At 39.9% G+C, this 18,019-nt stretch overlaps 1 protein-coding gene across 3 annotated transcripts in view; it reads right to left on the reverse strand.

Annotated features, from left to right (window-relative positions):
- The window catches only part of ext2 (exostosin glycosyltransferase 2), a 231,496-nt gene that overhangs the window by 33,185 nt on the left and 180,292 nt on the right, over window positions 1-18,019 (reverse strand). For all 3 annotated transcript variants that reach the window (XM_068046470.1, XM_068046471.1, XM_068046472.1), the window contains exon 10: window positions 8,184-8,350. In XM_068046470.1, coding sequence (XP_067902571.1) covers window positions 8,184-8,350 — 167 coding nt within the window. The remainder of the gene's footprint in view (window positions 1-8,183; window positions 8,351-18,019) is intronic.

The following is an 18,019-nucleotide window of genomic DNA, read 5'->3' on the forward strand; positions in this document are numbered from 1 at the left end:
CAGCTAGGAGAGAACTCTGCATAGCTGTGCTTATACACTTACATAATGCTTTGCTTCTTGTTTATAAATTGTAAATGCTATGAGTAAGCTGAAGCATCTGCTTTCTCAATTCATTTAAATAATTTCTGCTTAAGTCCATCAAGTGGCTAGCAATCCAAAGGATTACCAATTATTGAGTACGTGCTGGTTTTTGTCTTTGTAAAAATCAGAGAAATAACTTGGATAAATTGGTTGTGCAAGTAAAAGCAGATGAAAAAATGGTTTAACTGATGAATATTTGACAAACAACTTGGATTCATAGTTTAATCCCTCAAGGGTGCATTTCTACAGGTATATGTCCTATTTCCCAGAAATATGACGTTAACGACATTGAATAACTCCTCATGGATAAACCCAGTCGAGGTTCTGAGGTACCAAAGATAAATAAGTTTATATCTAAAAATGAAGGAATCAATCTTTCTTGGTAGTCTTCTCACCCATGCACTTGACAAGATGAGTTTCCACTCCTTTGCAAAACATCAGTTCCTATTCTCACTGGCAAGTTCAGCAGGACTTGGTGAGACAATCACAAAGGGTCACTGTTGGGCAGAGCAATGGAGGTGGAGATTGATATGAAGATAGAAATCATAGAAACTTGTAGCACAGAAGGAGGCCATTCGGCCCAGCGCATTTGTGCCGGTAAGTAGCCACCCAGCCTAATCCCATTTTCCAGCACTTGGTCTATAGTCTTGTATGTTATTGCACTTCAAATACATATCCAAGTACTTTCAAAATATTATGAGGGCTTTTGTCTCCACCATCCTTTCAGGCATTCCAGATCGCTATCATCCTCTGAGTGAAAGAAATTTCCCTCGAATCCCCTCTAAACCTCCTACCTCTTATCTTAAATCTATGCCCCCTCATTATGGACCCCTCAATCGAGGGAAATAGGGCCTTCCTATCCGCTCTACCTAGGCCCCTCATAATTTTACACAGTTCAATTAGGTCTCCCCTCAGCCTCCTCTGTTCCAAAGAAAACAACCCAGCCTATCCAATCTTTCCTCATAACTAAAATTCTCTAGTCCAGGCAACAGCCTCATAAATCTCCTCTGTACCCTCTCTAGTGTAATCACATCGTTCCTATAATGTGTTAACCAGAACTGCTATGGCCTTTCTAGTTTTTTTATACAGTTCCAGCATAACCTCCCTGCTCTTATATTCTATGCCTTGGCTAATAAAGGCATAGACAGGTATATAGTTTATGACTGCTATTCTACAGGTCACTTTTGGTCTTTGCAAATCTTATCCATGGAAGACAACAAGTTAAGAGTTGAATATTGCAGAATGTAAAGTTAGATTGATATCTGGAGTTTTTGCTTAAATACTTTGAATTCAGAAAGCTTTTTGAGTTTTCTTCAAAGTTTTACTTGTAGTTAATCACCTCTTTCAACAGTAAGTTGCAGTGTTTCCATGAGAACACACTGAAAAAGCCAGGAGAACAATTCTATTTTTTCACTCCATACTTCAAGTTCCCACGCAACTGGTGATGAAGAGTGCAAAATAGAATATTCGTGTGAAGAGAGAGGAGCTCTATGTTTCTGCAATAAAATGCGTCAAAACACACTGCATTTGTGACCCCGTAATGCGAATATAGGTCAAATTCGGTACAAAAAATACCTACACTTATACAGATCTTGTGCTTATACCTAATTTTATTTGAAGTGTTACTTCAGTTCCAAGCATAATTCTGCTATATAAATAGAACATATAAAAAAATGTAATTTATTTGCCAGTCTATGACCAATGGAGAAGAAAAACTAAAGTTTCAGCATGATATTCCTGTAAACTACAAGTTTCCTACAACGACAAAGTTGCAACCACTTGCTTTTACTACCCTGTATCCGTTACAGCAATCACTTTAGGAAATGACACTCTTGGTAATGCAATATTTTTGCAAGTCCAGCCCCAGAAAGAGGAATTTATATAGGAACAAAGTAAGCCTTCATTACCCTGCTGAAACACAGTTGACCATGAGCATCATTAAAAAAAAAAATCAAATACAAAATAAAAGTATATTTACTGCCAAACTGTTAAGCTTATTAACACCATCCACTAACTCCTGTTGGCTGAGGGAAAACCAGAAAATATGATGAGGAATTCAATCAGCAGATTTCAGTATATTTCTTCATGCTCCATTTCTTTTATGACAAGTATACTGAATTGTCCTTTTTGCAAAACTGGCAACTTTTTTCTCTGAGGTGTGTTACGACCGAGGTTGGAGGAATGCACTGTCTTTCTCTAGTTGGACTACTCCACTGGTCACAACATATATTTAAATGTTTTACCCAGTTACCGAAACGACCAATTATATACTTTATCTACATTAGTTTCAGAATAAAAGTCAGTCAACCAGGTTTCTTTAATAAACAAAATTGTTGATTTATTATAAAACAAGCAGATCAGCCATGATCTCATTGAATGGCGGCGGAACAGGCTCGAGGGGCTGAATGGCCTACTTCTGTTCCTATCTTCCTATGCACCTATGCAAGACTTATTCAATAAAGATGCAAAGCTTATCAACACAGTTTTAAATATGAAAGCATAAATATCTATCCTTCTAAAATAACCTAACACACACACACATATACACCAGTTAAAGAAAAAAAAACTGGCTCTGCAGAGATCGATTAAAAAAAATACTTTGGCCAAGTTATTGTCAATTCTTGAAGAAAAAAAGGATAAGGTATGAAATGTTCCAGATGACTTTCGGTCTGGCACCCTGGTACACGTAGACGGGTGTCACTAGACACGTGCGGTTGTCACTGGGATCCTTTTAGAAGCATTTCTGTTCAGGACACGTTGACCAGTAGTCCTGCAGGCTTTTTGGGAGAATTACTGCAGCAGTGGGTTCAGTTATCACACTGGATTCACAGAAGAATTTTTTAACACAGGTGGCAAAAGATGAGTTGGTTGCTTCCCTCTGCAGACTATACACCAACTGAATGCCAAACAATATCCAAAAGTGAAACCAAAACACCTGACAGCCATAAATCCAGACATGTGACTTCTCCAAGTCCAAACAGTTCCATAGTCCATAAGGCTCCAGCTGTTTACATAGTTTAAGACATGTGACTTCCAGTAAGTTTTTTTTTTAAACAAAGTCCCAAATGTCCTTCCAGTGACTCTTTAAAAAAAAACAAGTTCAGGCAACTTCAGGTATTTTCCAGTCTTTTAAACACAAGTCCTCAAAAAAATGAATAATGGAAGTACCTTCATGACAGGTGTGCCAAATAACATGAAATTGAACATTTGGTTAGTCAACTTCCTAAAGGGAAAGAAAGCTTTTTGTTTCAGGCAGTAGCCATCATAATTTTGGATTTTGAGCATTACTTTTCTTGGGTTTTTAGTATTCACACAAGCTATCTAATTTTATTGAATACATATGGGACTGGCTACAGTACTGTGGAACACATTTACTGTTAACCAATCACACACAATTTAGTTTCCTTTTCTTTTTGTTCCTATATTTTCTCTCAATTTTGAAATGAAAACTAAGTTGACAAATAGCGCCAGGAGTACAGATTTAAAGTGATCTCGATTTAAATATAATTTTCAGCCACTCTTTATTAAGACAGTTTCAACTCTTATTCTGTTATCCTTCTTAAAAACTGGCAATATAACTATCAAATGTATCTTGCATTGCATTCACTTTCTCTTCCCCTTTTGAAAAATCGAACTATTATTCCTATATTAAGTTACCCCTTCCTAATCCAGACTTTAAAGTTAGCCTAATTTCTCATTCAGCCTCTCAATAAATATAATTTAACACATATACATGGCTGTGCCTCAACCTTGACTAAGACTTTCAGTCCTTGCTCTAAAGAAAATCCTAATACTAAGACACATTAGAAAGGCTCATCATAGAACAAAGAACAAAGAAGAAAATTACAGCACAGGAACAGGCCCTTCGGCCCTCCAAGCCTGCGCCGATCCAGATCCTCTACCTAAACATGAAATTCATGAAATGAATACTGTAGCGTTCAGCTGAACATTATCTTACCGATGTTGGAATGTGAAGGAATCTGGTCATAATGCTGGGTTATAAGATTAAAATAATTATTTTCATATGAGGAATTAAAACATTAAAAAAGGGGTTCGTTTTCCTAAAAGGTTAGAAAAAAGTTAATTTCTATAATACTAAAAGTCTCAGTGAAAAAAACTTGCCTCATCTTAGAACCATAAAGACACCTTCTGATAAGGAGTATTCACTCCCAAAAGTCACAAGCCTCACTACATGGTAAAACACTGATAACATAGTTTTGAAAACTGTCACAATAAGTACCATAGTGTAATAGTTGATAACATGGTTTTATGCTGATAGCCCTAAACCACAGTCAACTGAATTTTTGACAAACCTAACCAAACCCCAAAACTGAATTATCTTGAAACACAGTTAAATGACTAATGAAACACTGACCATCATGATACTTGCAGCTAATCTTTCTTAGAAATCAAAGAAGGACAGAGTTTACTTAGAAATTAGTTACACAACCTTTCTTAGGAATCAAAGAAGGTGGATCTTAACTAGAAATTAACAATTATACAGCTTTATTTGGGAAATAAAGGGGACGAACTTACTTGCAATCGAGGTAACACTCCCACATGTAAGAAATTAGTTATGTAACTTATTTAAAACAGTATAAATATTAGTAGCACACATTGGATTTTTAGATTCATTGGGCTCACTCCAACATTTTCACAGTAAAGGTATAACTATTGGAGTAAGGCGATGATAATTCTCCCTTTAATTGGGTCAGAGGTATCTCACTAACTCTATAGTCTTCTCCTCGGGGACTTAAAGTAAATGTTACTTTAGTAATTGATGAATATCCTAATTAAATATTTTACTGCAATATGTAGATTTAAAAATTGAATTCTCTACTAGAGAGAAGATTTGTACTTTCTATCTTTTCCTAGAACTGGTAATGTTGCGATTGACTGTCTCACCAACTGTGAATTACATGTTTCGTTCTTTAAATCACTTTTATATAAAATTAGAATTTTTATTGTCTCACACAGTCTTCTGTATCACTATCTCATGAACCTGTCTTGGTAGACTCTTTAGTGGGCAGGTACATTACTGAGGAGAGATTCCCGGAGAGATCTTTTTTTTTAAAAGAGATTCCCGGAGAGATATTTGTGCTATTATAATCTGGCTGAAACTCGTTAAAAAAGGCTGTCAGGAGGACGCTAACATTCTCAGCTGGTTCCTTTCCTTTGGGGAGAGTTAGATCAGTCTTACAGACCCATTCAATTGTCTTTGGGATCTGTCTCAACCTCAAGTTGAGAGTTATCATCTGAGAAGCACATCTGATACGGGATAGCCCCAAATAAGTACGAGAATTATAATCCACTACAGCAGCTACTTTCGAAATGTAACTGAGTGAACATCAAGTTCCCCCATAAGTGACATCAGTATAGTATAGCATTTTTAAATGTTGCCTTAACCTGAATGCTGTTTGAACGAACAAGGAAGAAAGTGGGATGTTACACACAATAAAAGCATTTCTGAACATTCACGATACCTTGTGTTATGAAAGTGCTTCCATTTTTCGTTAAATTTGGAGGACTTGCGTTTTATTTGGGAAAACTGAAAAGGATTCCCTAGATTTTTTTTCACTGGGGTCATTGAAAGGAATGAGGGGTCTTGTTTGCAAACAACATGTACTGGAAGTCGCCTGTCTTCAGATAAATACCCAGCAGGGGCTTTTAGTCTTGGGGGAGATGTTTACAGAGAAGTGACAGGTCAAGATTTATAGGGGTCAGCAGGCTTGATTCTTGAGATATTGTTTGGGTAGGGACAGTGTTTTAAATTGGAGTTTAAAAAAATAACAGCCAGCACAGCAGTTACTCCAGCTCAGCCTGTTCCATCTCTTTGAAAAGCCTGCCAGTTTTTCCATCTTCTGGAGAAGCTCTTAGAAGCGAGTGTAGGAAATAGAGAAATTGATGATGCATTCTTCCTGAACGGCCTGTCTGAAACCCCGGTTACCACATTTCTCCTGAAATGCTGGAAAAACCTGCAGGATAAATCCTCGACGCTGCCTGAATGAATTGCTCCAGAGAAAGAACCCAGTGACAGCCGTCTACACGTACTTGGGACGCCAAACCAAGAAAAGGTGACATCTTTCCAGATCTTCTCTTTTTTTCTTCAAGAATTAGCAAGTATTTGGCCAAAGTATTCCTTTTGTCTTTTTTTGTAATAGAGCTCTAAAAAGAATTTTTTTTCCAGTTAACCACGTGTGTGTGTGTGTGTGTGTGTGTGTGTGTGTGTGTGTGTGTGCGCGCGTGTGTGTGGCTAAAGTAAAAAGGGACCTTTCATATTTCAATGTGTGTTAATGCTTCATTTTGTTACTGATTGAGCCTTGTTTTATAATAAACCGATAATTTTGTTGTTTATTAAATTAACCTGGTTGGTGTATTTTATTCTGGGATAAAGAGTAGAGTCCATGATTGAACGTATCAGTCACTGGGTAAATGTTTAAATATACATTGTGACCTGTGGAGAAGTGGAGCTAGAAAAGACAGTGCACTCCTCCCAACTTGGTCGTACCACTTGCAAAAAGCTGTAGGGCACAGATCTGCAAAATGTGAAAAATGGAAAACATTAACCCTCCAAAAGGGCTATTAGGGATGGGAAATAAATGCTGGCTTTGCCAGAAATGCCCACATCCCTGGAACAAATTTAAAAAAAAATCTCTGTACTCTTGTTCTTGAATTCACCTGCTACGTTCATCTTGTTGCTCATCCTCTATCCCTCCATTTCAACCAGTCTTCACTACTAATACTTCTCTTCCTTAGTCCCCTATACTTTACAGTCCATTTTTGCTCTCTAATCCTCTTTCCTTCTACCATCCTGCTCACTCTCCATCACTCCTCCACTTCCTATCTCCCAAATGATCTCCTTGTCTCTAATCCCAACATATTCCATTATATGGAACTGAGGATTTTCTTAGATGGTTCACTGATTTCTTACAAAATGAGAGACTTTAAATACTTCATACAACAAGCACTTTATTCATTTATTTCATGAATACATCTACTATTTCTATCTATCAAAAATATTGCAACACTCTCAGTCCTTTTAATGCTGACAATCCCATCAATTTTGAATGTATAGCTGTACTCGCATGATGAGATTTATGGAATTAAGCTGATTTGCAGTGAGCTTGTAGGATAATTGCTCATTAGTTTCGTGAAATTATCAAGCCTGCATTTAGAATAGGGAAGTTTGCAATTGTTTTAGCTACTGGATTGCATCTATCTAAAGCTGAATTAATTTCAAGTGAATGCTGGAGTTTCAGATTACACTTTGAATCAAGCATAGTGCAATTTTTAATCCATTTCCCACTTGTCATTTCCTTCTTATTGTCTCTGCTTCTGCGCTTCCCTCAGCACCATCGTCCATCTTACCACAAACATCCCTTCTCCATGGCCTGTTGCTGTACTCAGTTCTCTGCCATTTTTTTTCTCTCTTCTCAAAACACAAGCAGCCTGATGTCATGGATGGTCAGTGATAAATAGGAAAGGTGGAATTAGCCTCAAATCACCAATTGAAGTAAGGTGGCAAAGTGTCTTCAAGCACTATTTTGTGCTCACCCATCTATTGCAGGGACCACTGGTAGCAGTTTATCAGCATTTCTCCCATTGTATGGGGGTGTTAAAATTATATATATACACGTAATATATATATCCTGATAGGACAATGATAATACTATTTTTGCATGATACTGAAACATGAAGCGTTTGTGAACTATATGGCCGACTGTAAGAATATTAGCCTTTGCATGAACGCCATCAATGTACCGCTAGTTAATCAAATTCTATGCAAAAGTAGGCACTTAAGAGTTGAATAGGTTAGTGGAGAGCAGGAGAAACTGCTTGGTAATGGAAGAAATAACAACCAACTGCCTAGAGTCTCATGTCATCACAAACTGGTTCACAAAATAGATCTTCCATCTATATATTTGTGCCACCTGCATGTGCATATTTTTATGCTGTATCATACATAATAATGATGTGATATGAGAAACATATTTCCATTGGATTGATACCTAGGGAAGACACAATTATTTCACCGACTTGTTATGTAAACCAAGATTGTAGATGGGGTGAGGACATTTCCACGCTAAACACCAAGCGCTTACCTCGTAACCAAACTGCAACTCATCAGAAGTCAACATGATGATATCATCATCAATCGCCAAGACAGCTTCAGTTTCAATTTCATCATAAGGAAAGAACCTATTACTCAGTTTGTTTTCTTTGGTTCTTACAACTTTGAGGGGTACTCCAATCTTGGGCCACAGTGACTCTGGAAGAAGAAACAAGTTAAAATCTTAAGTTGTATTTTCCTATTTAAACATCATAAGACAAATAAACCACCTGTATTTGCCTCTAGTTTTCTGGTTTATAAACCACATGTTCCCTTTGTGTGTGTCCAAAATAGTAACCGTAGTATCTAAATTAAAACCTTGGAGAATCTTACTTTGATGCCCAGAAATACCACTCACTGCAAATATTCATAGTCTTAAGGGATTGCACTGCTTTAAGTTGGACACAAGTGGCAGCTACTATATAGACACAGACTCTTTGTAAGTTCCAGGCTCATTTCCTGCTATAGGTTATTGCTCGGGGATAGAGTTTGTAAAAATTCTTTCATAAGGATATTTTAGCAATGACTGAGGCAATACCTTTCAAATCAAATCCCTATTTAACAAAGGAAAGCCAGAGAATATCAGGCTGTCATATGCTTCTATGACTGAACTCAGTCTTTTCTGTAATTAATAGCTTGCTTTAAGTGACTTTATTTGCTTTTCCTACACTTTACATTAAGCTCTGTATGCCTGTTCCCCACCCCATGGTGATTAGTGTTGACAAACACAGTCATGTTTTGTGCTTCAAACATGGACCTTAGCTGGGTTATTCCACTGTGCCTAACCCTGAATGTGGCAGAAGGGACTCACATTTCACTAAATGTAACATTTTCTGCAATTGTAACTGTGCAACCTCTTTCAATCTCAATTCCCTAGGCTTTCAGAGTTTTGGTCACTTCAATAGTTACAATACTTCCTGTCAGAGCAGTCAGAATCTAGAAACAGCAAGCTTACAAAATGTAAACGGCAGCAACTATATGAATAATTCTATGGGCACTGACCAACCACATCAGTCATTATCACAATTACACAAGCAAAGTGGAGTCTGCCTGCATTATTTAAAGTCTAAAGTTAGTTGCAATTAACTAGGATCAAGGATCAAACCAGGAGGACTGTCCAAGTAGGTACACAGCACAGTCATCTGTGCAAAAATATCACAGCAGTACATTTGGCTTGTTTCCATTCCATTTTTTGTAGGTTTTCTTGTAGAGAGTGTGTAACTACTTTTGCCTCTGCCATTTGTTTTCTCTGCCTATCCTCCATTTAAGGTAAAAACTGGGACAACTCTGAAAATAGACTGGAAACAATTTAAGGGCCGGATATCTTTTCAAATAAAACAGCAGTTTGTGAACTATAAAATACCAAAACCTGGCAAGTTTTAACTTTCTTACCTAAAATAAAGCCACTTGAGTGAGGCTCACAAATACGACTTCTGAGAGCCTCCTTGAAGTATATCCCTTTAAGTACTTTAAACAGCGTCACCGATATCAGTTTAAAAACTGATTACGAAGAACCATCAAATTTTTCTTAATTTCTGTCTTTCTACTAATTTTCTGGCAGTATGCTTCTAATACTTGGGTAGTGGGGCAATATCCACTTGTAAAACATCACACATACTGATTGCCTGGGCTACAAAAATATCTTAAAACTACATTTTCCACGAAAATCATACCTGCGTCATGTCCAATAACAAACTCTGATACATATATCCATTCCTTCATGTCATAGTCTCTCAGTGAGGTACTCAGAAATCAATGTTAAACAATATTGTTTGTAGTTGCTCTCATGACCTAGTAGAAAAATGCAGCACTTTGCATTGTATTAACCTGTACAGATCAAGAAGGTGCCAGGTTTCATTATGATCTGTGCTAAGTCAGCTGCTCTCTAACTGGTTTTCAGTGTCAGGGAAATCATGTTGGCAAATTTATTAGATTTTTTTGAGGATGTAACTAATATTCTGCTTACTGTTAAACTAGTATAGAATATCTGAAGACTCAGATAGGTTAAAAGAAATGGGAGTTTTATCAAACACGTCTTACTATTATGGTTTTACGCCTGTACATGAGGATTGCACACACATGGTGTTACATCACCTTCTCTGATGAGGTACACAGCATGATTAGCATATTTAACCCAGAATACTTTGGCTCCAAGACCAAATTCGATATGGAGATGTGGTAGAGCAGACCACATCCAAGGTCCTACATTTTCCACACAGCATGGTATGGTGAGACGAAACAGACTTGTGTTGGTGGGAATACAGGATCGCTCCAGAGGGCTGAAAAAATGCAGAGGTGGGGATCCCCCGACTTTTCGGTCCAACGCTGTGAGTCCCGCCTCCGGCAAAAAAATCCAGCCCTATGTGCAAGAGTAGGTAGCTGGGTTTTCAGTCTTTTCCCATTAGGCGTTCACATGATGCTATCCAATTTTGGAGTGGGGTTGAATGATAGCTCAAAGTACAATTTGAACATTCTTGTTCTTTTTCCACAATGCTTTTACCGTACACACTCCTCTTTCAGCTTCACCATTGGCTTGAGGTATCTTGATGAGCTGGTGGTATGAAGAAATCCATACGATACTGTGAACTCTTTGATGCATTCATTGGCAAACTGCAGTCCGTTGTCTGAAATTGTCTGGAAGTCCATGTATTGTGACTATCTCCTTCAACGATGTTATCACTGCTTCAGAAGTATGATCCTGCAGTTGCGTGACTTCTACCCATTTTGAGTAATAATCTACTACAATCAAGAATGTGTTACCTCTGTATTCAAAAAGATCAATCCTAAAACGTTTTCATAGGCTTGATGGAAAGGAAGATGACATCAGTGGTTCTCTTGTCTCCTGATGATGAGCAGCACAAGTGATACATCTTGATATCATCTCTTCCAGTGATTTTAAAAGACCTGGCCACCAAACAAAATTTCTTCCTCTGACTCGACATTTTGTGATGCCCAAATGTCTTTGGTGCAAACTTTGTGATATGTCTAGTCTCAGAACTTTCAGAATGACCAATCTCTCCTGTCATAAATGAGATGTCCTCTCTGTTCATAGTACTGTCTGAGAATAGGATTGTGTGGCATGTATGCTGGCCATCCTTTGATGTAGTACTCTCTAATTTGAGCACATTCATCAGATTTCTGTGCATCTCTGATTTCGGTCAGTCTCAGTTGTTGCTGGCAGAGTTGTGGTTGTTGTCAATGCACAAGTTTTTAACTCTTCAATATGGGATTCATCACCTTGTTCCCATCTTGCAACTGGAATACAAGACAAGGCATCTGTTGCGATACGCTTTCCTGGAACATACTCTGTCTTTGCATCAAACCTCATCCCCCTCAGTCTGAATCTTTTTATTGGAGGCATCCTTGCTAACTCCTTTGCATTTAAGAAAGTTACCTGTGGTCTGTCTCTATCTTAATGTTAAGACTAATAACACAGTCTTCAAACTTTTCACATGCCCATGTAGCCGCTAATGCTTCTTTCTCTATCACTGCAAATCTCTGTTCTGTCTCTGTCAGAGAAGCGGATGAGTAGTAACCTGGTCTGCGTTTTCCATCTGTCTTTATCTGAAACAGCACAGCTCCCAGTCCTGTAGAAGATGCATCAGCAGCAATGACAGCGGGCAGCTCAGGGTCATAGTGAGCTAACACATCCGGTGATATCAGCATTTCCTTGATTCTCTTGAAAGATTTCTGTTGAGCTTTCTCCCAACACGATGTATTGTCTTGTCTTAACAATTACATTGTGGCTACAGCCAGGTTGGGCATAAAACCTCCCAACTTGATTCACCATACCATAAATCTCTGCAGTTCGGCCACGTTCCTAGGAGCTGGAAACTCCTTGATTGCTCTTGTTTTCTGTGGATCAACTCTTACATCAGATCTATCTATAATATATCCGAGGAATTCGACAACAGATTGTGAGAATTCACATTTGTTATTGAGTGTAAGTTCTGCTTACTCCAGTCGTTGCAATACTGCTCTCATTCTAGTGTTATGTTCTATCTGAGTGGATTCATGGATCAGGACATCATCCATATGACACTTAACTCCAACTAGTCCTTCCCGAATGCTTGACATTGTCCTTTGGAAATTTTCAGGTGCTGATGTGATACCAAAGGATAATCTGTGAAACAAAACCTTCCAAATGGGATGTTGAAGGTTGTGAGAAATTTAGACTCTTCATCTAGAGATAGTTGCTAAAAAAACACTATTTGCATCCAGCTTCGTGAAGATTGCGCTCTTCCCCAATTTAGCACAGTTCGCACCTACAGATGACATTGGATGGACTTCGCGTTCAACTGCTTTGTTTAGCTGTGTGAGAACACCACAAATTCTAATGGATCCGTTTGTTTTTTGTACTGGGACCATACCTGAATACTAGCTTGTAGGCTCCATTTCCGGTGAAATAATTCCTTGTTTCACCAGAGTCAATTTCTTTCTTTACCTTTGGCAAGAATGGGTGAGGACCTTTTCTGGGTGTAAACAGGCATACTGGCTTGGCTTCTAGCCGTAGGGTTATATGGTATGCTGTCTTCAGCTTTCCTGGACCTGTGAACAGCTTTGGGAATTCAGCTCTAAAATTTCTGGGCTGATCTTCTCTGCTTCCCAATTCATCCACTCTGTAAATCAAATGCAAGTCGGTACAAGCATTTCTGCTCACGAGTGAGCAATTTTGATTGTAAATCAGATATAATGTTTGTGATCTCTTTTTCCTGGTATTTTAGGGTTGCCTTCAGTTCCCCTATGGCTTTAAGTTCTATTCCTCCTGGCCCGTATAATTTCTTGCCTCATGGCTGAAGAATGTTTTTCTCTAACCACAGTTTGACAATGGAAGGAACCAAAACTGCTGCTCCAGTATCCAATGTAAAGTGTGTCTTGTTTCCCTCTACAATAATTTATGCATTCCAGCAACTTCCACTTGCCTCCTGTATCTCTCCCAGAAAAAGTATTTCAACATCGTGGGTACCCTCTATTTCGTGAATTTTTCCACTTTTCAAAAGTTTCCCTTTCTGTATGTTCTGTACCAGCTTTTTGCCTGGAAGTGGCCTTTCTTCCCACACGAATGGCATTCGGCCTCTTTGGTGGGACAGTTTTCCCGCTTGTCTCTCGGTCACACCTACTGCAGTTAACCTGGGCTGCTGCTGGACGCTCCTCCTGTCTCTATTGCTTTTTGCCGCCATCTTTCCCTTTCTCAACTGAATCGGTGTCCCTCACGTTGGGACTTTTCCAGCACCTCGAACCACGGGCTGATTCCATTTTCTGATCTCCACTTGTCTGTTCAGTTGGATTGCTTTTGATAGGGTTAGATCATCTCTTGACTACAAATTGTTTGACAAGGCATTGTCAAACGCTCCAACAACAATTCTATCCCTGATCGGCTCGTCCTTCAAGACTTCTGCAAGTATAAGTTGTTTATAAATGCATCCACACTTTCCCCTTGCGCTGTGTGCATTTGTTAAATTTGATGCACTCCACAATGATACTTTTTCTCAAATTAAAATATAAATAGAGTGCTTTGATCACTTCATCATAAGTGGCTTTCTCCTCGTCAATACTTTGCGTTACGAGAATATCAACCGCACAGTTAACCATCGCACACAAGAGTACTGACCTGTTCCCTACTTGGTTTTGTAGCTAGACCCAACGCAATGCGATTTCTAGCAAATCTTCAATACCACTTAGGCCATGGCTTGGCTTGAATCAGGCTCACAACTTTTATTTTAAAGCTTTCTGGTAAAGGTAGGGACTTTTCCATCAATCCTATTTATTGTTGCCACCATATAATATTCTGTTTACTATTAAACTAGTACGGAATATCTGAAAAGTCAGATGGGTTAAAAGAAAAGGGAGCTTTATTAAATATGTCTTACAACTATGATTTTACATCTTCCAAGCCTCTACATGAGGATTCCACACATGTGGTGTTACATCACTTCCTGTGATGAGGTATACAGCATGATTAGCATATTTAACCCAGTAACAACCCATATCCAATATACCACATTATACTACAGGAACTAGCAGGGTAGATAAAGGGGAAGCTGTGGATGTTTGGATTTCCAAAAGGTATTCGATAGCGCATCACATAAAAGGTTATTAGACAAGATAAGGGCTCATAGGGTAATATCTTAGCATAGATAAAGGATTGGCTAATTGGCAAAAGGAAGGGAACAGGGATAAACAGAGCATTTTTAAGTTGGCAGGCTGTAACTAGTAGAATGTCACAAGGATCAGTGCTGGGGCCTCGGTTATTTACAATCTATATTCATGACTTAGATGAAGGGACCAACAGCAATGCATCCAGGTTTTCTGATGATACAAAGCTGGGCCGTACAGTAAGCAGTGAGGAGGACACAAAGTGGCTAGAAAGGGACAGAGAAGCTTAAGTGACGGGGCAATAAGATGGAGTATAATGTGGGAAAATGTGAGGTTATTCACATTGGTAGGAAGAATAAAAAATCAGAATATTTTTGTAAATATTCTTTTAAACGCTGGTGTTTGGAGAGATTTGGGTGTACTCTTACAAGAAACACAAAGTTAGCATGCAGGTACAGCAAGCAATTAGGAAGGCAAATGGCATGTTGGCCTTTATTGCAAGGTTAATGGAGTACACGAGTAAGGAAGTCTTGCTACAATTCTAGTTATCACAATTTCTTCACTCAGAGAATTCTGAATCATTGGCATTCTCCACCAGAGGACTGTGGATGCTCAATCGTTGAGTATGTTCAAGGCTGAGATAGATTTTTGGATTCTAGGGAAATCAAGGGATATAGGGATTAGGCAGCAAAGTGGAGTTGAGGTCAAAGATCAGCCATGATCTTACTGAATGGCATAACAGGCTTGAGGCCGCCATATGGTCTACTCCTGCTCCTGATGTCCTTACGCTAGTATGGATTATACAACAACAACTTGCATTCATATCGCATGTCCCAAGGCATTTCACAAAGGTGTAAATCAGACAAAAAAAATTATATCCAGCCAAAGTAGATATTACAACAGCAGGCCAAAATCAGAGTTACAGGTTTTAAAGGCTTAAAGAAGAGAGGGGAAGAGAGGTTTAGGGCTGGAATTCCAGAGCTTAGGGCCCATATGGCTCAAGCACAGCCCCCAATGCTGGGGCAAAGAGCATGAGGGATACACAAGAGTCCACATTTGAAGGAACACAGACTTCCTGGAGGGTTGTAAGGCTGAAGCAGGTTAGAGAGATGGGGAGTGGGCAAGGCCATGTAGTGATATGAACAATTTGATAAACTCGGAATCCAGTGTCCACAGGATCAGAAGGGAGGAGTGCAAGTAGAAAAATAATCTACTTCCTTGTTCTGGATGAAGATAAAGTGTACCCTGGTTGACAAATGTGAACAGAGTTTTCAGCAACTTCGTTCTCATGACTGAACAGCCTACCTACACTTGCACATCATGAATGGCAATTGGGCAAGGTACTATGCCTCACAGCAAAAGGCGTAGGCCATTCATCCCCTCAAGCCTCTGCACCAATTAGATCACGACTGATGTGTACCTTATCTCTAATTAACTCTTTGTTCCATAACCCTTGGTACTCTTACTTAACTAAAGTCAATCTCAGTCTGAAAATTTCAATTGACAGTGTTCCAGATTTCCACAATCCTTTGTGTGAAATAGTCGTTCCAGATTTAACTTAATCATTTTCTTCCTCTTGATAGATTTACAAAAATATTCGCTGCTAGCTGTTGCAAGTTTCTTTTTTGCACCTCATTACCTTTTATTCTTTTGTTGATATTTATAGTTCTGCTGGATTTCCACTTTCTTTTGCTTTTGAGCAAGAATTTTTCTAAATCTTGATGATGTCTCTAACCTTATTTGTTGAGTATAGTTGCTTAATTATACAAGTGAAATCTTTGTCTTTTCGAGGTACATACTGGTTTTGTATCATGCTACTTACATCTTTGAATATTTACCACAGTTTGTCTGTAGGTTTACCCATTAACCGTTCAGGCCAGTTTACTATGGTCAACATATTGTTTTATACAGGCCACATATGGGCGGGATTTTATTTGACTAAGAGGGTGGGACCTGGGGCAGAGGGTTGCTTAAACCCGTCCCTTGTGTCGGTGTGTTGGTTTCCCAATGCGATGCCGGTACGGTCAAATTTTAAAAGGCTCCAAGAACCAGAGGAGCCAAACCTGGTGGTGGCAGTTTTGAAGCAGGGGAGGAAGAGCTGGGTGGACACCTCCAAAGCCTGCTGCATTGGCATCACTGCAGGGGAAGCCTCTGTCACATGATGTAACTCTACACATGCTTTATCCATGGAGGCGGATGATGATGATGATGGAGCCCCGTGAGAGGTGGCCCCACTCATCACCATCTCTCGCCACCTCAGCCCTTTCATGGCATCTTGATTGCTAGAGGGAAACACCAGCTGGGTGCAGCTAACATCCACATTATGCTTCGTTATGCCATTTGCACAACTGACCGATCAATGCTACAGACTGCGGCATGCATTCCGTGCATGTCAATGTGCTGTTCCTACATCCACTCTAAGTAATGCTGCACATGGCTCTCCATGAGTTTGGCCACTCTCTCAATGGAGGAGCTCATGCGCTCAAAGCACTGAGACATTGTGGCGCACATGAGATGAATGGACTCCTTCATTCTCATTCCATGACTCTGCAGTGCCTCAGGTAACTCCGACATGTGGTCACACATCTCACGTTGGTTCTCCAGGTAGAGCTGCATCTTTTGTGACTCCCTAGGCTCTGTACCTCCGCCCTGCTGAGCAGGGCTGCACCTATCTTCCATCCTCTGAGGGGGACTGGCCACAGCTGACTCCACCTCCCCCATATCCTCTGAAGTGATGTGCACTTCACCCTGTACCATCCCTAACAATGCAGGAGGACCCACTGAGGTGCAAGTATCTATGCTGCTGGAGGTTTTTTTTTATTAGTTCGTGGAATGTGGGAATCGCTGGCCAGGACAGCATTTATTGCCCATCCCTAATTGCCCTCGAGAAGGTGGTGGTGAGCTGCCTTCTTGAATAGTCCATGAGGGCAAGGTACATCCACAGTGCTGTTAGGAAGGGAGTTCCAGGATTTTGACTCAGTGACGGTGAAAGAATGGTGATATAGTCCCAAGTCAGGATGGTGTGTGGCTTGAAGGGGAACTTGCAGGTTGTGGTTTTCCCATGCCTCTGCTGCCCTTGTCCTTCTAGGTGGTTGAGGCGTGGGTCTGGAAGGTGCTGTCTAAGGACCCTTGGTGCATTGCTGCAGTGCATCTTGTAGCTGGTGCACACTGCTGCCACTATGCGTCGTTGGGGGAGGGAGTGTATGTTTGTGGATGGGATGCCAATCAAGCGGGCTGCTTTGCCCTGGATGGTGTCGAGCTTCTTGAGTGTTGTTGGAGCTGCACTCATCCAGGCAAGTGGAGAGTATTCCATCACACTCCTGACTTGTGCCTTGGAGATGGTGGACAGGCTTTGGGGAGTCAAGAGGTGAGTCACTCACTGCAGGATCTGGCCTCTGACCTACTCTTGTAGCCACAGTAATTACATGGCTACTCCAGTTCAGCTTTTGATCAATTGTAACCCCCCACGATATTGAAAGTGGGGGATTCAGCGATCGTAACGCCATTGAATGTTAAGGGGATATAGTTAGATTCTCTCTTGTTTGAGATAGTCATTGCCTGGCATTTGCATAGCGCGAATGTTACTTGCCACTTATTAGCCCAAGCCGAGATATTGTCCAGGATATGCTGCATTTCTACACGGACTGCTTCAGTATCTGAGGAGTCACGAATGGTGCTGAGCATTGTGCAATCATTAGCGAATATCCCCACTTCTGACCATATGAAGGAGGA

The sequence above is a fragment of the Heterodontus francisci genome, chromosome 14 (genome assembly GCF_036365525.1).
Source record: "Heterodontus francisci isolate sHetFra1 chromosome 14, sHetFra1.hap1, whole genome shotgun sequence".
NCBI lineage: Eukaryota > Metazoa > Chordata > Chondrichthyes > Heterodontiformes > Heterodontidae > Heterodontus > Heterodontus francisci.